The sequence below is a fragment of the Plectropomus leopardus genome, chromosome 10, assembly GCF_026936395.1.
Source record: "Plectropomus leopardus strain MGB_pleo_1.0 chromosome 10, ASM2693639v1, whole genome shotgun sequence".
Taxonomy (NCBI): Eukaryota; Metazoa; Chordata; class Actinopteri; order Perciformes; family Serranidae; genus Plectropomus; species Plectropomus leopardus.
The window spans coordinates 21,039,248-21,059,783 of record NC_142185.1 but is presented as its reverse complement, the minus strand read 5'-3'; the positions used below and the strand labels follow the sequence as shown (position 1 = coordinate 21,059,783).

Below are 20,536 nucleotides of genomic sequence, written 5' to 3'. Positions count from 1 at the left end.
CATGTCACCAGTGCGTATTTTTGATACTTCTGCAATTTTTAATAAGAGCTCAAACTTAAATTTGCAAGATTCATTAGACTTGCTACAGGAAACTACTCACATCACACAAATAGATAAACTTTTCAAACTGTAATCCATATATCTTTAGGAAAATATATCTTAACACTTTTAATTTTACAAGAAGACAAAATACTAGATTTACTAGGGTTTTTTAACCTTTGGTCACAACAACCTAACAGGAGAAAAGAAACTGCCAGGAGTGCATCTTTGGAGATTTGATCAACCCTAAGTTCACATATTCACTCTGCAAATAGCACATACATGTTTCTGCAGGTTAGTAAAGTAGTTAGGTCCACAATGTGCATAGATGATGAGGCATCTACTTAGAATAAAACAGTGCAAATAAATACATTTCTAGGAATGTGCAAATAATATTGTGCGTATAACTTTTTTTTTTCTTCCAAGGACTGGATGGCTATTCACTGTGCTTTAACATATGGCCGGCTCGTCCACAGCTTGTGCTCCCTCTTTGACAGCTTTCACACACTTTGCCATCGTCTGGGAGGCTCGGCTTATTGGATCTGTGAGTAAAGATTGAAAGCAAATTTTAAATCTGCACACCTTATTTAGTGTAAGACTAACATTAACATTATAATGGCTCCAACTGGAAAATTAATTAAAATTGTATTGCTCACAAATATAATGCTGCCATTGCATGAATGGATTTAAAAACCTAATGTTCCAAGTGAAACAATGGTGTTGTTCAGTCTGGTGTTGCAACAGCATTATTTTTCAGGGATAAATATGTCACTTTGTGTTATCATGTGGGTGTGAAACACCAACACAGAGATAACATGGTAATATTTGAGACAGCATGCTGCTTAATTTTTGGTTTTCAGTTAAATTTGACCACCTCTTATCAGCTTCAAACTAACAGGTATTTTGTCCATGTCAAATTCAGAAAAGTACTGCTACAAATTAATTTCTATCACATTTAGCTGTAAATATAAATTGTGATGCTTGTTTTCACTATTATTTTTGGCAAAAAACTCAACACACAGGGTATCTCTTATGAGTGAAATTGCAATAAAATTTACTGAACACATACTATGCTCTTAATGAGATGACATATTTTGAATTCAATTGCCCCATGACCTCATTGCCATTTTCAATGTGATTCCTTCAGCTGCAGTGCTCTAAGATGTTTTTGTTCTCTCTTACTGTACAATAACAATTAGCTGTCTAAATGTTCATGCCATTCTGAAATAAGGGTAATAACATCTGTATCTAAATATAGTACGATAGCTGCATTTAAAAGGAAGCTTTTATTCCTATATTAATAAAAGTAAGAGCTCTATCAGAATACAAATGACAACATGTGAAAAACATTTAATCAGGGTTTCTGTAGCTTTAGGCAAGTTAGAATTAAGACTTTTTAAATGTCACCAGGGATGAAATTTTAGTCCAATTTTGAAAATACTGATTTAAGACATTTTGATACCAATTAAGGCTATATTTTTATATTAATGAATTCAATGCCTTTTAAGACTTTTTAAGGACCCACTGGAATCCTGTCAATTCAAATAAAAAACTCTGGTTCTACACTGCACCCGTTAGGAATTGGAAAAAAAACAAAATTATATGTGACATATAAACACAACAATTACAGCGTGTTGCAAGTGGGTTTCCTTCATAACAACAGAAGTGACAAAACACTTTCTTCAATAGGAGTCACAATAGTGAACACCACTAAATCTTTGTTCAACTTGATATTGTTATTGGAAGAAACCTTCCTCTGATGACTGACATGTATACAAGACACCTTAACTGATTAATTTATTCAGTGATAATTTAACACTTTTGTGGGAATTTGGATTTATTTCATTCGGGGGAAAAATAGCTCATGCAGCTGCAGCTAATAAAGTCAAATAATAGCACATTGCTAATTACATGCAGCTATAACAGCTTTAAAGTATTATTTAAAGTATTATTAGCATTTTCCCTTCTGACACTAACAATGATTATATTAACTTATATTAACATTAAAGAACTGATGCAAAATAGCTGTGTTTCTTGGAGGATTTTGGGATAAAAAATAACATGTAGACTAAATTAGTGAGAGGAGTATTAGAGTATTACTGACCCACCTGTCATATAGAAGTCCTTCACAGTAAGCTGTGGAGGGACTAAAGGTTCAGTAAGGACAGCCTGATTCATTGCCTGAAAGAGATGAGGACAGCACAAAGCAGATAAACCAACTGAATAAAGTAACATTTAAAAAATGCTCTTTTCGTGCCTCCCCTACAATCATCTAAAACACGTGCTGAAGGAAGATAACTGCTGACCTTAGACAGTTCATTAGCCTGCTTAAAGAAGTTGGCCTCCTCAACGTCATCATATCGCACCAGATTTGGGGAAACCTCTGCCAGTCTGTCACGCACTTCATCAAGGGTGTCATATGGCAAAGTCACTCCAGCAAGCTTAAAAAAAATACACAACATTTAGTCCTATTTCTCATTATTTATAATAACATGACAAACTTTTATTGTAGTTCACCTCAGATATGGCTCTGATGATCTTCCAGTCCTCCCTCGCCATGCCTGGGGGAGTCACGGCCACTTTGGTCTGCTGGGCACGGCCCTCAGTGTTCACATAGGTGCTACATTTCTCAGTATACGCAGCTCCAGGAAGTATGATGTCAGCCATTGGTGCGCCAACATCACCATGGTGACCTGGGCAGTTATGGCACAGAAAATTTAAATTTAATGAAAAGTCTGATGCCACTTCGAATAGATTCTGCAAGTCTCTACTGGAGAGATAAATACTATTTTTACCAAAGATATTCCCTTATGTGATATTTTGATGATTGTCGAACACTTTGTGCATTGTATCGATGCACCTTCATTCATTTAGGTTTCTTTACTCAGGTATTTCTTTGTCACTATTCTGTACATGCAAAAAAATATCAGAAATTACACTGCCTCTCTCATATGCCATACATAAATTAGCCCTGATGTAAATGAAAGAGCTTCTGCTGCTGTGCAGTAAAATAGCTGACCTTGATAAATTATGAAGCTGTCCTTGGGGAGATCTTGGCGAGTGATGCAGCCGGCATCAGCTCCAAGCAGAAACAGAACTTTGGGTGGGTTCTTCCTGATAGCCTCCACTCCTGGCTTGTACCCAAGATCGAGCGCAGCCACTTGACTGGCAACTCTAAAGACATGGGCAGAACAGCACACAAATTGCAGTAAACATCCCTCTTGAAACTCCTCCCATTACTGAAAGCTCCCCCTCTTTTTTAAGAGTATGACCTGTGAAGCACATTGAGAACCTTCCAGGTTTCCTCTGCGCCACTGCTGACACGAGCGTTCTGAGCAATCGTTGACACAGCGGCCATTATCGCAGCCCCATCCTCTCTCTGCAGGCAACTGCTTCCAACCACAACAACAGGATGCTTTGCTTTAGCCAAGACCTTCAAGAGGAGATAAAAGACACAAAGTTGGGAGGAGACATTCAAGTCAACTGGCAACATTCACTGCACCACTGAGGGGCGTATGCACAGAGTAGATTGTCGTGGCTGATGGCACCATGAATTGTGCATTACTTGCTGCTGTTATCTGCCCCATCTCAAGGTCCAATTCACGAAAGATATTCTGCTAATGATATCGCAGCACAAACATGCCCTAAAAAGTTTTGCAGCCGCCTGCAGTTAGTCCTTTTTTATTTTTTGCATCTGGTTTCAACACTCTGAGAACGCTAGTAATGTCATTTTAACTGCATGTGGTTGTAAGCGATGATTTTTGTGAATAGGACTGTTTTTCCAATGAAGTTTATTTCCATAAAAGGGCACATTTTTCACCGAATCTATGCATAAAGTCTCATTCAAATACATGCAAATAGTACATTAGCACCGATCTGGTATTTGCTTGGAAACACAGGTAGGGGTGCTTTACACCCTCTGCAGGTGCTTTGAGAGTTAGACAGTGACTTTTTGTCTCATTTGTTCAGGTTTAGTGGCTGGGCAATTCTTTTGTGAATTCACACCCAAGAGTGTTCAGTGTTACCTGGCAGAATGGGTGAGATCCTGATGCAATTTCTTGAAGAATGGTGGCAGACTCCCCAAGGTGGTCATATGTGTAACTTAGGTCCACTTTCATCCCCACAAGAGCCACTTGCAACTCGTTGTGAAGCCAACTGAACCAGAGATACCAAGATCATTAACGAACTTGCATTTTTGTTGTACATAACTCAGATTTACTAGCTCAACATTGAGATAATGTATTTAGAGCATTTAACCTACCCTTTTCTGATTCGTGCATTGAACAGGGGCGCTTCATAGCGCGGGTTAGTGCCAATCAGTAGCAGCAGGTCAGCTTCTTCAATACCAGCGATTCCAGTGTTTAGAAGATAGTTTGAGCGAAGGTCCGATCTACAGAAGCCAAGGTAGAAACATAAACTTTAAGGGCAGCTCTTTTATTTTGTTGTTGTTTTATATCGTTCTGTAGCTTCCCAGTAGTGTTCTTTTTGTAATCAAATGCGAATATATGAATTTGTATGTTGTGTGTGGATGGTGTAGCATCAAACAGCTATTTTTCTGGTGGCTTTGAAGAGGGCAGAAATGGATATATAACGGCATCACTCCCAGGTTGGAAAGGGCTGTATGACTGCAGGTAAATCTGAAAAAAATATTCTAAGTATAGCATACACTAAAACTGATATTGAGTTTTATTTTTAGGTTTTCCTTTCTGAGGTGGATGAAATATGTTTTGTTGCCGCTCCCACCCACAGCAACCAGATTCCTTTGACAAAAAAAGTGATTTTTAATCGAAGAGAACACGAGGAGTTACTGGTATGCCACTTCCTGTGTGTGTTAGTTTGTGTCATTGTGTGACTTTCTGAACTAAATTAATGTGTTGTCCACAATGCTACATTACTTAGCTTCTGTGCTACATTACTTAGCTTCTGTGCCACATTACTCCTGTAATTACTCCTATTAGCTCTATAAATGTGTTTATACAGTGTAAATGCAGTGTGTGGCTAACACTGTCCTTACTCTCTATGTGAAGATCAGAAAATGGCATATGTGGGTGTTGAGAGGGCATTAGTAACCTGTGTCACTGCTTTATGCTCGCTGCTGAGCGGAAGTTTCCATTTGATAAACAGGGAAAAGAACACAGATGGACCTGTCCTTTAACATCAGGGCAAGTTCAGCTGGCTTTGTCCCATCCTCAGTTTTACTCTCTCTGTGGCCTTACCCAGCTCCAGCTATTGGGAACATCTCCTCGGTGCACAGGTTTTCACTATTTAAATGGTTCAGCAAGTCTTTCAAGGAGATGAGAGCCTCTGCATCCACCAAGCCTCCGACAACAGCAGCTACATGATTTCCTTCGACTCCTTGCAACTGTAAAAAAACAAAAACAGATCATACTGAGGACAGCCTAATTTGGCACAACGAATTACAAATTATCATATACTGTTGAAAAAATGTCATTTTATCTTTAATACATACTACTCCAGCAACTCGAGTCAGCGCATCTTCCCAGGTTGTTGTAACCAACTGCCCAGACTCATTTTTCACCATAGGCTGAGTAAGCCTCTGCCTTTTGAGTCCATCATACGCAAACCTGTCAGGACAGAAGGAAGAGTTCAGCAATGATGCAAACATCATACACAAACCTGTCTGTGGAGTAAACTCTGCATGATTAGAAACAAACCTGGTTTTGTCTGAGATCCACTCCTCATTAATGTCCTCATTAAGACGAGGCAGGATTCGCATCACCTCACCCCCACGAGTGCTCACCACAATGTTACTACCCACAGCATCCAGAACATCAATGGACTCTGTCTTCCTGCAGAAAAACAAGAAAGAATAGATGAGGATAAAGACGTATCTTTCAAACTAAAACGGCGATCAAAATGTAGAGCAAAATCCAAAAAACCTGGTCTCCCAAGGGCGAGCAGTGAATGCATATGGTTTAGAGGTGAGGGCCCCCACTGGGCATATATCAATAACATTTCCAGATAACTCAGACATGAACATCTTCTCCACATAGGTCCCAATCTGTAGGTCATTGCCCCTGCCAGTGGTGCCCAGGTCCTCCACACCTGCAATCTCACTGGCAAAGCTGTAGAAGCAAAAAAAAAAAAGGCATTTCTTTTCATAATCTAATTTTACACTGCAACTTAACTAATTCTAGAAATTAACTCACCGCACACAGCGAGTGCACTGGATGCAACGAGTCATGATGGTTTTAATGAGAGGGCCAATGTTTTTGTCTTCCACAGCTCTTTTGCCCTCTGTGAAGCGGGTCCTGTCACTGCCAAACTGCATGGACTGGTCCTTCAGACAGAAAAGGTATTCACTCATATTAGTTAACTTAAATTATAAATGATAAAGAATGTCTGCCATATGCTCAATCAAGTCTATGAATGACACATCTATTGTACACTGGCTGTGATGACCTCTTACCTGTAGGTCACATTCTCCCCCCTGATCACAAATTGGACAGTCTAATGGGTGGTTAGCCAATAAGAACTCCATCACACCCTCTCTGTGTAAAATCAAAGAAAAGTATTATTATTATGCCTGACTTATCATGTAACATCAGTTGAAAAAGGACCACAGACAACTTGCAGAACAATATTAAAGGTCCAATGTAGCATTTACTGTAGTGTCACCTAACAGTAAGGTTGCAGGACTGAAAATTCTCCCATGTACCAAGTATGTAGGAGAACAGTAATGCAAACATAGTTCTCAATATTAAATGCTAAATTTCCCAGGGATGCACAATATTGGATTTTTTGCCGATATTCCATATGTTGACCGCTCATTTGGCCAATATCAATAACCCCCCCCAATTTATCATCAGGTTCCTTCTTTAGTGAAACTGACATATTATGCATACTCTAATTGTGATGGCCCACCAGCAGATGGAGACATAAAATAAAATGCTTTTTAATGCATGTATTATTCATTCATTGAGCAAAATAAATAAAAGCATGTTTGCCGATACCAATGACATACCAATATTATTGTGCATCCTTAATATCTACCAATAGACTCCCGTAAATCCTACACATTGGACCTTTACTCTCAACAAGTGAGTTTGATCATACCTGGCCTTTCTTGTTTTGTCAGAGTTGGTCAAAATGTTCCAGCCCTTCATGACTGGCATAGCGCACGCTGCCACTGGCTACGAGATGAATGAAGAAATGATAACTAATTATTTAAAGAAGGCATAGTCTTGTCTCTGTTAAACTAGACAAATACATACTAAAAAAACATATTTGCTACCAAAACAGAAACAAAGCAAACACATATACAGCCTAAAACATACCTTGGGAACTTTCTCTATCTCCACAAGACACATGCGACAGTTTCCAGCAACTGACAGGCGCTCATGGTAGCAGAAGCGAGGAATCTGCATTCCTACCTTCTCACATGCCTGTGACGAAATTGAGTCACAGTGTTAAATCTGATATTATGGGTCAAAATTTCAAGAATTTTTTTTCTAATATGGCTGCATGCATGAATTGAGCATAATACCTGCAAAACAGTGGTTCCTGGCTCCACCATGACAGGTTTCCCATCCACAAACACCTCCAGGAGGTTGCTGGCAGGTGCAGTTGCTGTTGCTGCAGTGCGAGCTTCAAGCACACAAAGGAAACATTTTTAGGCAAACTCTTCCTTTCATTCAAGTAATGTAACTTTTAATGGAGAAACAGCTGCATAATGTATCATGATCTATATTACATTATATTACAATGAATCCCTGGTAGTCCATAGTACCGTAAATCTTCAAATATAAGCCTAGCCCCAATTAGACACACCTTTTACAAGCCAGGTGTGGCAACACATTTTGACAAATAAATGTCTGTCTCAAGTCGAGACCCAGTTGCCATGCAGTTAATGTTTTATAGAAGTTCTTTGGATGTATAAAACCGGGTTGTTAGCTACCCCCCAGAGATAACATTAGTTAGCTGATTAGATCACACATACAAATATGTATATATCTTATATCTTATATATGTATATATACTTATACTTATACTTATATATACTTTTGTCAATATGGACATGCTACTCGCAATGTTAGCCTAGTAAGATTTTCCACATAGTTAATTTTACTGAAACCATGAGCACCAAAGAAGACAGTATTACTGGCATAATGAAAAAGAGAGAAAAAAAAAGATTAGTCTATGTAGATGTCTATATTTTAAAAAGCAAAGGAAAAATGTCAAGTGAACTATAATAATTCTATATTTAAAATTATTTTATAGAATCATCATAATGTTGAAGCTTTTTACAGTTGATTTCTCGCTTTGGATGTTTTTGTTTTACTATCTCTTTTTTGGGTGCAAATTTTCTGGTAATTTTTTTGCCCTTTTCATTGATTTTTTGCTAACTTCTGGGTCATTTCTTTTTTTTCTTCCCATATTTTGGGGGAAATATATTGATTGTATTTCCCATCTTTGCTGAGCAACAGTTTTGTGCAAAAGGGGTTAAGAGTCCGTCTCGTATAGAAACCTTACCCAAATATAACTCTGTTGAGTTCAATGGTTTCAGCAAATAAAAGCCCGGGCTATTAACTGAAGTTTTACGGTTATAACATATGATTGCCGCTGACTACTAATTGGTTAAATTGGGGCAGCAACGGTCTGGCACCAGATGTGGTAGCTGGCAAATCTGACTGTAATCCTGCCTATAATCCATCAGTGGAAAAAAGTTACAAGGGTACCGGAGCTTGCACACAACAAACAACAAAAACATAGGTGTTCTGCCTAAATACAAGGCACACATTGTAACGCAACCAAAGCACGATCAACTAATCAGCGGATGAAGAGGCATATTGTTACCATTGTTAGTTGCAGCCGCACCCCCTTTAGTAATTGCTGCTGGAAAGAGGCTCCGGCTCACAACAGGCAAACGCAACATGCTGCAAGAGAGGCAACATCACGTGTAAGGTCTTCTGGTTAACACATTTCGCAAGTGTCGATAAAAGATATTCAAAGTTGTTTGCTGGTTTAAACCCTGGAAAACCATTAAAGCTCCCACGCGACTAGCAAAAGAAAACAGAAGTACCAATGTTGGCTTGTGATTTAATGCAGGGGCTGTCACTCAAAGCAGCTAAATGATGCTGCGACATATTACAAAGAAACGTGTAAGTAACATTGACGAGGCTCTGCTGATTAAAGTACATGCCCTAGTAATTTGCCGAATCATCAAACTGTAATGTTAGGTAACGTTTGCCTGGCTAAGTGTGCCAAGCTAACGTTAGCAAACACTGATACAAGTTAGCGTTAGCTGAGTGCGTTAGCTCGCGACATCACCATCATAACATTGCGTCAATAATAAACATCAACTGCAAGCGCGTGAACAGTATTAAAGCGTTTGTTACGTTGCTCCAAACTAACAAATGTAGCAAACAATGCTACAAACAAGCTAACGTAACATGTAATGTCAACCTTATTACCGCTGACAAACTTTACCAGTTTATTCAGTTCTATGGAGCCGTTTATAACGCTAGTTAAGCAGTTGTATACGGAGTATAAATTGTCAACATAGCTAATAATATTTCATAAAGACAACAGTGACCAGTTGCTTACCTTGCCAATAGCCTGCTCGTCCTCATGAGACTGCCTGCGACGCAGATTGCGCACTGTCTTGTTATTCTGCTGCGTCACGGATTAAGTAATCCTGTTCACCATAATCCAAGGTTTCTTTTCTGTAAATACTGACAAATTTAATCGCGCATGTATACAGAACTTGCCATGACAGTGATTTAAACCCTCTCTTTAACAGATGCTCATCATATCCACACCAATTTGTGACTGTGGTGAAGTGACACAGTGGCAGCATTCAGACTTTATCTAATGTGGGTGAGTCGTTTTTCAGCCTGTGAGAACACGCTGTAAAGAGCATATAAGGGACTGTTCGTTATTTATGAGAGGGAAAGGAGTGGTGCTGAATGGGGAAGGCATTTCAAATATTTTTTTAAGGGCTGGGGATGGAGTTAATGTTTTCTGATCTGGCTTTGGGGAGTAACATTCAACTTTAAATGGTTTTATTTTGCAGTGGTGGAGTACCTGAAAGCCAGATTGTAAAAGTACAGATTTCTTACCAGAAAATGAACTTGGTATGCCATAAGTTAGTCACCTGTTACAATATTATTTAAGTAAAAGTTTTAAAATATCAGTTTTTCGTTGTACTTAAGTATCAAAAGTAATTTTATTATATTTAACGTTCTTAAGCATTGAAAGTAAAAGTACAAGTAAATGCTGTTAATAAAAAAACAAGCAGTAGAATTCTGAGGATTATGAAGTTTATTTTTTCATAACATACACCACCTTAAAATGTATTGTACATTACATTTGAAGAAAAAAAGGTCTTTTTACAACTTTAAGGATTTTAGAACAAAATAGTTTTTCCTTCCCTCCCATTCCTTTATTTGTCAGTCCATCCCCTCCTCCCTTCCTTCCCTGCTTTGTAGTAAGTAACAAAGATGCATAGGGGAAATAGTGGAGAAAAAGTTAATTACTGCAACAAAGTATTATTACTTTGTTACATTACACCACTGCTATTTTGCATTATTTTACATACTTCAGAACTCCAACACCCATGGTAGGTTTGAAAATCAGATTTTCTTTAAAAACTCTCAAAAATGACACAATTTGTAATAGACAGAAACTGTGACATATGGTTATTTATTGAGCAGGGATGGTCATGCATTTCCATTTTTGCATTTTCCAGCAGTGTTTCCCACACATTCATTTATTTGTGACTGCCTGCCACAAGCAAAACATCTGTCGCCATTCATTTTATATTTTATATTGTTGGAATATATACACTCTTCGCTGATGCATTGCATCACACTTGGAGCACAGTGCAACTCAAGATACAGACGGCGCAGTGAAAGTGAAACTTATTTGTTAATTGCACTGGTTCTAAAAGTTTGCATTCACTTGCCTCTGCCGCAGCTGCCTCTCTCATCCATCATTCTGATCTGATCCACTCTGATCAGATCAACAGAATAATCATCCTCTCTGCAGCTCAAACTTAACAAACTGGTGTGCAGCTGAGGGAAAGTCAAAACTCATGAAGAGTTCCACCTGCGCTGTGGGGACACAGAATAAAAAGGACGCACTCAAAAAATGGAAAGTTTGTTGATCCCCCATCCCCCTACTGTAATGAGTAAAGTACAGTCGCTAAATGAAAATATGGAGGGTCCTCGTGATTCGCCCATAAAGTGCCATGAGGTCGTACTGATTGTAGTTGTTAGAGAGGGGTAAAATGTTTGCTTCGTTTCCGTATCTTTAGTTATTCCAGGGATTCAAACCAGCAATCTTCTAGTCACAGGCAGGATGGTATCTTTCACAGTGATGTAATCCTTTCAAGACAGAGTTCACCAGAAATAAATAACAGGAAATGGCTTGTAAACAGATCCTCAGGGAATGGAAGGAAATGCACATCTGGATTTGCGTCAGGCTTGTGTATACCGATTTCCACCTGGAAATTCTAGTGTGTCCAGGAAACATCAAAGCCTACTTTTAAATGACAGACTCATCTGACATTAAGTCAAACAATATAAAGAAAGTATTCAAACAAAGAACAGCAGGTGTTCAGAGGAAGACATTTATTTAGAAATATGACATTTACTTTTAATATATTAGATTAAAACATTTATACAACTTTCAGCTACTTTAAAAATCTTACAATACATTAATAAGTAACTAGCAGCTAGTATACAAGTATAAATACGCTAATGTTTAGGTAACACTTTACTTGGATAGTTGGCCTGCAGATGGTTTATGGAGTATGTGTAACATTATTTTTATTTATATTTATTATTTATTTATTTATATATTTATATTTAACATCATTATCAAAAACTTATTATTTGAGTTTCAACAATTCAACTGATTTACTTTACTCTGTAAATGTTATGCTGATTAGCTATAGCCGAGAGTATATAAGAGTATATTTACCACCAGAGGCCCCATGATACCATATAAAGTCAAGACATTACTGTGATTTGAAATGTTTTGCGATAAGATACATTGTAATGTATTACAATTCGTTATCTTTTTTCAACTGCACATTATATACTATATTTTTTTTAAATTATTTTTTGGGGCTTATATTGCCTTTAATGGACAGGACAGTTTAAGCGTGAAAGGGGGAGAGAGAGAGAGAGGGCGACATGCAGTAAAAGGTCAAGGCCGGAATCAAACCCATGACCGCTGCGGTGAGGACACAGCCTCTGTATATGGGGCGCTGCTCTATCCACTGAGCCACCAGGCGCCCCACTTCAGCCATTTTTATTGCAGCAAAATGTATCTAGTCGACTAAAAAAGCAATTCATTTTTTTATTTTAGCAGGTTTCCAAAGGTTTAATTTGTAAAAGTAATATATATAATTTATATAAATAAAAATATTGATTCTTGGCGTCCACGTATCAGTACAACATTGCCATGCAAAATATTATGATACTATGCTTTATCAATTTTATCCCACCCCAAAAGTACATTTGACAGTTAACGAACATGTCTACATAGTCTCAGAATAATGTAGTTGAATTCGGAATATTCTCTCAACCTATGCAGCAAACGTTGCGTAAATCGTTCAACTGTATTATTTTGAGAATATGTTGGGAATTTTCACATATTCTCAGTAGATAAACATCAACAGACAAAGCATAACATTTAAATTGTTACATCTCAACCAATATGTTTATGAAATGCTACAAATATTCTATAAACCATGTGAAGGTGGCCTCTAAATAAAGTGGTACCTAGTGTTAGACTACATATAGATTTATGCAGTATATCTCATCTCTAAGAAACCAAAGATGCCCTGCTTCAGGAGTACAACTATAAAAAAAAATTAAAAACAAAAACAGCAATAAATGAAATGCATTTGATATGAGGCTGCAACTAATGATTACTTTCATTACTGATTAATATGCCAGTTTTCTTCTTGGTCTATAGCCTGACAGAAAACAGCAAAACAAATTCAAACTGCTTGCTTTGTCCAAGCAACAGTCCACAACCCAAAAATATTCAGTGTACTAGCATGGAAGATGAATATATTCAAGCAGCAAATTCTCACAATTGAGAGCCTGTAACAAGAGAATACTTTGTTTCTTTATATTATTTAAATGATTAGTTGATTATCAAAATACTTGCAGATTAATTTTCTGTTGCTCAACCAATCAGCTGTTTCAGATCTGATTTCATCTCACCTTTCTCTGCAAATCACTTATTATGCAAATTAAAAACAATTGGAAAGGTCTGACTCCATGTGCACGATAGACACACTTGAACTCAGCTTTTCCATCGAGAGTTATTATGCCTAACTCTGTCCAAATGAAACAAAACTGGAAAATCTTAACACTACAGCTGGAAAGAACAGCTTCGGTAATCGTCCACATTTACTCTAAAGCAATAGCCAGTCTTACCCTGGTTAATGTTTTTCATAGACGACGACTACGGTCTGAGGATGGTTGTAATCATAGAGTCGACAACTCCACGGGCTCCTCTGGCACACTGTCCTGTTGAACTTCGGGCAAAGACTCCATCTCAGTGGCAGAGATTGACTGGCTTAGCTCTCTCAGTGAACTCTTAGTAATGTCCAGGCATGCACGCTTCAGTATACGCCGCACCTTTTTGCCCAGGAGCATATACAGGAGAGGGTTAATGCAGCTGTTAAAAAAGCCTAAGCTGGTGGCGAGAGGGAAGCCAGCTTTCAGTATGCTGTGAAGGTACAGTGAGGAATGTATAGATAACTCCATCAAGCTGAAAGCATGAAAAGGTGCCCAGCATAAAAAGAAGGCGAGAATTACAGCAGAGACCGTTTTGGAGAAACTGGACAGCCGAACCGAACCACCAGATTGATTCACTTTGATTGTCAGAAGTATACCAGTCACACATATGGCGGTAAAAGGCAAAAGAAAGCCCACAGTGGTTCGAATCACCACTATCATAATGTGTCTCATGGCAGCCGTATGTCCGTCCTGTGTGTGGAAATTGTTGAAGCACACAACCTTGTCGTGTAGACGCATGGTGTCTCGAAAAATCAGCGCGGGGCAGCTCGTGATGGCAGCAAGCACCCATATACAACCACATACACACCAGGCCCTCTGTATGGTGCGATACTTCTGAGACCAGTTGAGGTGGACTAGAGAAACATATCTGTCTATGCTGAGCACGGTGAGAAACAGGACACTGGCGTACATGTTCATCACAGACACAAATGAGTTAATCTTACACATGACCACACCAAAGTCCCAGTGGAAGTCCCGCAGGATGTAATCTATGTAGAAAGGGAGGAAAAGCACAAACACAAAGTCCGCCATGGCGAGATTGAGCAGCCAAGTACTGTTGACTGTCTTTTTGCTTTTAAATGCCGTCACCCAGATGACAGTTCCATTTCCAATCAGACCGAGGACGAAGGAAATAATGTAGATGACCACTGAGATGATGTGCATAGTTTCCTTCTGTCTGTGTTCTACTTTTAGTTCCTCCAGGTCGCCGTACTCCAGGTAGTATTCGTAAGTGTAGTTTCCATAGTCCTCGCCGGAGTCGCCCATTGTTGCACGGATGTAACCTCTGTGGTGAAGCAATCTGTGGGAAGGAAAAGTACATGATAAGATGCATTCCAATCCGTAAACACAGACATTCCCAAGCTTTATAATCAACCTGTCGCCTCCTCACACTCTCTGTGATTATTGCTATTCCCCAGAAGAATACTGTTGTCTGTCCTGTCCCTCTTTCTGATCATCCAGTTCCTGCGTTGGAGCTGAGACTGGGTGTGTCCTGAGTAACCCTGGAACTTAGTGTCAGCATGCCTTTGGATAAACAATGTGGATAGTGAGATGCCCCAGAGATGAGGCAGAAAAAGGCCACATAGTATGATTCATAGTTATTGTTCGCAATTGTTGCATAATTCCCAAGGTTATTACAGTCCAGTCAGTTGGGTGAAAGGTTATTTTTTCACATATCACCAATATCTGTATCTTCATAAAGGCCAGAAAGAGTTCATGGCCACTGCAAATTTCACTCATGTCAGATTAAAAAAAAATTCACCATAATTATTTGGTGTCTAAGAATGAATGGGAAGCTTGTGTGTTGAATGTTTTAGGACTGGCACTGTGAGTAAACAATACAATGAAAAGTAATTTTTAAACTACTGGAACAACTGTAAGAACATGAATTCAATCCTAATCTCAAAGAGAAATAAAGGAAAAGACATAAAGTGTATGCCAAATCATTGCAGTCATCAAAAGAAATAAATAGAATATGTCCTTTAGTAATTACAAATCTTATGGATGTGTTAATATTTTAGTAAACAGTAGAGAAACTTGAACTACAAAGACTAGAAACTAAATGGACAAAATGCTGAATGCAAAATCAATGCTATATTGAGCTATGCTCCATGTTATAAATAAAAAGAAGTACAATGTGTCCTTAAAAATAAGGGCTGTGTAAGGACTGTATTTACATAAAAATCTCAGTTAAGAGCTGACTACTAGACCTGGCATGAAACTGTATGCCAAACCATCGCAGTTGATAAATACATAAGTTCTTAGAAATTAGAAAGCATATGCAGATATTGATAGCCTAAACAAAAGAGAAACTTGTAGCCTAATACAAAGACTAGAAGCTAAATGGACAAAATGCTAAATGCAAAATCAGTGCAAATAACAAACAAAAAAAGTAGAACATGTACTATAAAAATAAGGCCTATATAAGGACTATATATATATATATAAAATATTAGTTAAAAGTTCAAAAACATTAATAACATTATATGAGAGAAATCCAACCTGTTGAGTCGGAAATAACAGTTCATAGTATAGTGAGTGCCACATATACACTATTGGCATACTAATGGGATTGACATGAAGGGGTTTTCCAGTTTAGATTTAAAGAAGAGAGTGCATCGCCTACCTAAAAGTCCAGCGCTCCTTTTTTTAATCACTGTTTGGATCGGAAAACACCGACAGCCCCCGGATGACCGTGACCGCTAACTTTTAGCCGTTTAGCTCCGTTTTGCTGGGCCTTGTCCGTAACTTCCCCAATCGGCTGCAAACCTCTTTGTGCGGCATGTGTAGTCTTTCCGTGAGTCCATCCAAACTCCGCTCCGTGACACTGTGTGCAGAGGAGCTGAGATGTGCAGTGGGCGCGCCTGGCTGACGCGTCAAACATGGACCACAGAATGAAGAAAAGTTATTGGTCACCCGCACTGAAGAATGCTTTCATTCAGAGGAGCTGCGGCTGCTTCTCATAACAGCAAAGTAAAGCCTCAGCTCACGTTTTTCCCCCTCAGTGAATGAACGGAAAAGTTTTGAATGCTGCGGATTTTTTTGAATCGCACAGATTGCTTTAGTCAGTGGGAATGGTCAACTGTTTATTTGGGGCTGTCATCTGCGTTTTCCTTCTGCATTTGTTTTCTTCTTACAAGGCATTTAACGCCTTAATTTAACACCTAGTTGATTGGTGCTCATTAAAAGAGAATAAGCTTGTGGCAGGCATTCACAGTGTGCATCTGGACGTGCAGGCAGGCTTATTACACTGTGAAAAAGGTTGCTTAAACAACTTAGGAGATCCAGTGGTATTTCAACCCTATCTCCAGACATAATATTGATGTTGGACGATTCTGCAAAAGCCGTATTGTGTGCTCTGCCAACAGTTTTGAAATTACATTTATTCCCACAGTATCAGCACATGGCAGCTACAGCACAGTTTAGGCATGGTTACAGTGATCAGAGTTTCTTTTTACATTGTAAGGCAAGTTAGATTTAAGACTTGTAAAGACTTTTTTAATGTCTCTCTGAATGAAATTTAACACCAGTTTTACAAAAACTGAAATGAAGGAAACATGAACTCACATAAATTACTCAGAGTTAGGGACAATTTTGCAGAAATGCTGTTACATAAGTAAATTTAAATAGAAAATATAACAGTCCAAACTGATAGTGTGGGTCACAGTCAGAATCCATCATCCTCGTAAAAAAAATTAAAAAAAAAAAATGAAGCCTCAAACCCTAGCAGAGATAACCCTGATGTCATCACCACAGTCTTTTTTTCTCAGACTCTACAGCTCCTTCAGAGCAACAGAAAACTGTTTTCAAAGGCTGAGTTGCACTCTGATGACAAGTTAACTAATGTTCATGTGTAAAATCATTGAAGTACCACTTTAAATCTTTTATTTCTAATAATAATTAATAATAATCTAATATTTTTATTTCTAATAATACCTATGCATGGCAGAATGATTGAGGTACGTTTAACAATTTAGTAACGGACTTCTGTAGTATTATCCGGGAGGAAGAAATAACAGAAGTGGATGCAACAGAGGCCGAGATATCTTGACTTTTAGGACCTATAGTGTCAGTCAAGATCCCAAACAGATCCAACACTTCCTATAATGCAGCATTCTGCTGAAATTCATTGTACTTGGTACTCGCACAAAAAAAGAGAGATCTGTCTCCGACACAGACAAGTGCAATGGAACAATTGCTCAAGACGGTCTTCAAAGTCAGAAACATGTTTGAGATTCGTCTAGTACAAGTTTGCCAACATAAACACACCTGACGTCAGAGCGGCATGGCGGTGCACAGTATTACAGTGGTGTCCATGTTTTCCAGAGTAGATGCACTGGGATGCGTTTAGATCACAAGTCGGAAATACTGACTTTGTCTTTTCTGCCTTAATCACAAATTAGAGCGAAAAATAGAGATGAAAGTCTTTATCAGTGCCACCAGCCTGCTCTTATTAGGTTTGAACTTGCAGTTTTCAACAAACTTACTGCTGTCCTGGCACCTCTTCAGTCACTGCTGATGTCACAGACACCCAATAAGGACAAAACACCTGCTGTAACATCACTGAAGGAGCCATAGGCTGAGCATTTTTTAACTCGCTGTCCTGTGTGATTCAGGATTCTGGATTTATCTTGTGGAGAAAGTAAATCACATTTAAACCCAGTGACATTGCTTTCCACAGGTCAGACACTTCAGGTAAGATAGCACTAAATTTTACTACAGAAATTTTAATAAGCTGACCTTTGTTGAAAAGAAATTAGTTACTATTAAATTGGTCAAATTTAATAGGAACAAAACTTTTCAACCTGATGCAGGTTGAGCGAACAAAGTCTTGCATTGTTCATGTGGGCTCTGCTGCTTACTCATTCCTTTTTGTTTCAGACAGCCTTGTCTTGATATCCAGCGACCCAAAATGACCATCTCATTCCTCTGTGGACCATTCAGCCCTGAGGGGGGAGCTGTCACATCCTCCTAGAGCTGTGTGTGTGAATGTGTGTGTGTGTGTGTGTGTGTGTGTGTGTGTGTGTGTGTGTTTGCTTGCAGTCTGCAATCTGCATAGCCAACCTACAAGTCACGCCATGCACTCGTAATAGTTCATAGCCCATGTCGCACAGTCTGCCTTGAAGATACTATGCTATCTCAGAAGCAGACTATAGGGCACATTACACGTCCCCACTGGGACTTTAAACTTGAGGAAACTTAAAGTAGCACTTGTCATCACTCTTTAAAACCAGCATTTATGATTTTCCTCACATAGCATCTCAACAAGCTTGGTTCAGATTGCATTTAATTTTACTTGGTTAACTGTGGCATAAAATCACTTTATACCCATGTGTGACACTGACATAGTACCTCAGGATTTTAGTACCTCAAGTTTTATTGACCGGTCAAAGCATCTTTTTGGAATGCTATTGCAAAGACAGTTTTGATCAGTCAACATGCTTGCTGTTGCTCTATTTATTTATAAAATAGTTATTTTTTTGGGGGGGGGGGCTTGACCATCTTAAAGTGGCTAGCTTGGTCAAGTTTTTTTCAGCAGGGTTATTTTTTTTTAAATAATTGATATTGTTTTTACAGAATTGTAGTGCAATCATTTGAAAAACAAAACATTGACAAAATAATCTCGTTAATTCAGAAAAAACGGCGTTTTTGTCTTTAGTGAATACATTATGCTTTCTTAGTTTTTCTCTTAATCATAACAACAACAACAACAACAACAACAACAACAAAATCTCTCCTTTGTGTGATCGTCATTTCAGTGTCACCGGGTCATTTCCTGATGTGATCACACAGCCATGTCGTGGAGGTCACCTGTGTAGGCTTCCTGTTGTCCAGGAGGGAGGAAGGACATGTTTTTTTTTTTTTTTTTTGCTCGCCGAGGAGGAGTCTGCTGGTTGACTTCCAGTAGCTGCCTGGCCACCGCCTTCTTTCTGCTCCCCTCCCCTCCCATCATCCTGCTCACCCTCCTCCTCCTCCTCAGCCGCTACTGCAGCAGCATCCCGGTGCCTCCTGGATCCATGAAGACAGCCCCCCTTCACGGCACGTCCCCCGCCACGATGGGCCGCGAGCTATATACTGCGTTGTTGTGTTGATATTGAGATATTTCAGTTATCAAATATGAATCATGCATTTGATATTTCTGGCCACTTTGCTCGTCAGCATCCTTTCGCCTTGGCTTCATCCATCACTAGCGTCATCCGGTAGGTATCGCACTAGCCTGCTGCCTTCTTTTTTATGGCACTTATGTCTGATTAAATACACCTTTCACTTTATGTTTAATCCAAAATAGTATCTGGCGATGCACTGCAGGTGCACATCATCGCGTTTTTTAACCCCCCGAACGACATTTGATTTAATATGCGGCGTATTCAGCGTGATGGTGCATGAAGCAGACTACAGCATCTTTTGTTCTGCTTATAAAAAATAGTGCTTTTTATTATGTATAAGTGTGATATTTGAATTAACAGTTGCTGGGACTCTTTTCATTTAAAGTGCATGATATTATCTGCCAGAGGCTGTTTGGATGATATTGCATAATTCACACTGTATTTATCTTTATGGTGCAGAGTTTTTCAGTTTGGCAATAGCCACATCAAAAGTGCCTTTTGGTGAAATGTATCTACTCATGTTCTGTATTTTAAACTGGTCATACAAGGTTGTCAGTGTACAAGGACATGTAACCAATCTCTCTGAAGTGTGTCCTCAAGAATCGCAGTGAAGCCACTTGCCTCAGTATTATCAATGCGTTTCATGAATAAAGGATGACAGTTGGCTGTGTACGTGTGTGTTTATGTGTGTGTCAGTTTTTTCATGTCTGTGCGTTGGGAATTGTCTTGCAGATTCTCAAGGAGTGGGGGACAAGGTTGAGAGGGACGCAGTGCCAGCCCTGCTGAAGCAACAGGCAACTGCAGCACCTGCCATAGACAATACAACACAGCATGCAGCAGAGCATGTGATCACCTACCCCTCGCGGTTGATCTACTACCTAAACGAGGACTCGGAGAGTACTTACCATGATCTGGACACCCGGGCCAAGAATCAGGCCACAGAGGGGCAGGTAAGCCAGCAGCTGAGGAGGATGGGTGAGGGAGATTGATAATAGCATGTAGTGAGAAGTTATTTCCTAGAAGTACGCTTGTGATCAATAGCGAAGTGTTTAGTCTCTTAAAAACATGCTGTGTGGTTGAGGCTTTGAAGTCCAGATTATGGCTCGT

The 20,536-nt window shown here is 39.0% G+C and overlaps 3 protein-coding genes across 6 annotated transcripts in view; 1 reads left to right on the top strand and 2 right to left on the bottom strand.

Annotated features, from left to right (window-relative positions):
* Positions 1-15: 15 nt before the first annotated feature.
* LOC121948903 (NADH-ubiquinone oxidoreductase 75 kDa subunit, mitochondrial) lies at positions 16-9,855 on the bottom strand. 2 transcript variants are annotated; one of them, XM_042494439.2, is made up of 19 exons: positions 9,607-9,855; positions 8,857-8,936; positions 7,547-7,647; positions 7,338-7,445; positions 7,117-7,193; positions 6,470-6,551; positions 6,210-6,340; positions 5,940-6,125; positions 5,715-5,849; positions 5,510-5,624; positions 5,256-5,401; positions 4,301-4,429; positions 4,065-4,194; positions 3,312-3,472; positions 3,059-3,213; positions 2,557-2,732; positions 2,346-2,480; positions 2,148-2,220; positions 16-581 (listed from the first exon to the last, which is right to left on the bottom strand). In XM_042494439.2, the coding sequence occupies exons 1-19, from the start codon at positions 9,630-9,632 to the stop codon at positions 490-492; spliced, it is 2,238 nt and encodes a 745-aa protein (XP_042350373.2). In that variant the 5' UTR covers positions 9,633-9,855; the 3' UTR covers positions 16-489. The 2 variants fall into 2 exon arrangements, with proteins under 2 accessions (XP_042350373.2, XP_087939394.1); XM_088083268.1 differs by lacking the exon at positions 8,857-8,936 and having other exon boundaries at positions 9,607-9,854.
* A 1,763-nt stretch (positions 9,856-11,618) lies between these two features.
* On the bottom strand, positions 11,619-16,330 carry cmklr2 (chemerin chemokine-like receptor 2). Its single transcript, XM_042494440.2, has 2 exons — positions 15,949-16,330; positions 11,619-14,622 (listed from the first exon to the last, which is right to left on the bottom strand). Exon 2 carries the CDS (start codon positions 14,586-14,588, stop codon positions 13,509-13,511), a length of 1,080 nt encoding a protein of 359 aa, XP_042350374.1. The 5' UTR covers positions 14,589-14,622; positions 15,949-16,330; the 3' UTR covers positions 11,619-13,508.
* Positions 16,331-19,081: 2,751 nt separating this feature from the next.
* The window catches only part of adam23b (ADAM metallopeptidase domain 23b), a 31,610-nt gene continuing 30,155 nt past the window's right edge, over positions 19,082-20,536 (top strand). For 2 of the 3 annotated variants that reach the window (XM_042494437.2, XM_088083267.1), the window contains exons 1-2: positions 19,082-19,522; positions 20,162-20,379. In XM_042494437.2, the coding sequence (XP_042350371.2) occupies positions 19,447-19,522; positions 20,162-20,379 (294 nt within the window). In that variant the 5' untranslated portion in view covers positions 19,082-19,446. The remainder of the gene's footprint in view (positions 19,523-20,161; positions 20,380-20,536) is intronic. The other variant, XM_042494438.2, reaches the window with a different exon arrangement.

What these genes read in the sequence shown, in the direction of transcription:
- LOC121948903 (XM_042494439.2), bottom strand. Translation starts at nt 9,632, where the DNA reads ATGAGGACGAGCAGGCTATTGGCAAG. An exon ending in CAGGAACCACTGTTTTGCAG is followed by an intron (nt 7,446 to 7,546) that starts GTATTATGCTCA and finishes ATTTCGTCACAG; the next exon opens with GCATGTGAGAAGGTAGGAAT. An exon ending in GCTCGCCCTTGGGAGACCAG is followed by an intron (nt 5,850 to 5,939) that starts GTTTTTTGGATT and finishes GTTTTTCTGCAG; the next exon opens with GAAGACAGAGTCCATTGATG.
- cmklr2 (XM_042494440.2), bottom strand. Translation starts at nt 14,588, where the DNA reads ATGGGCGACTCCGGCGAGGACTATGGAAACTACACTTACGAATACTAC.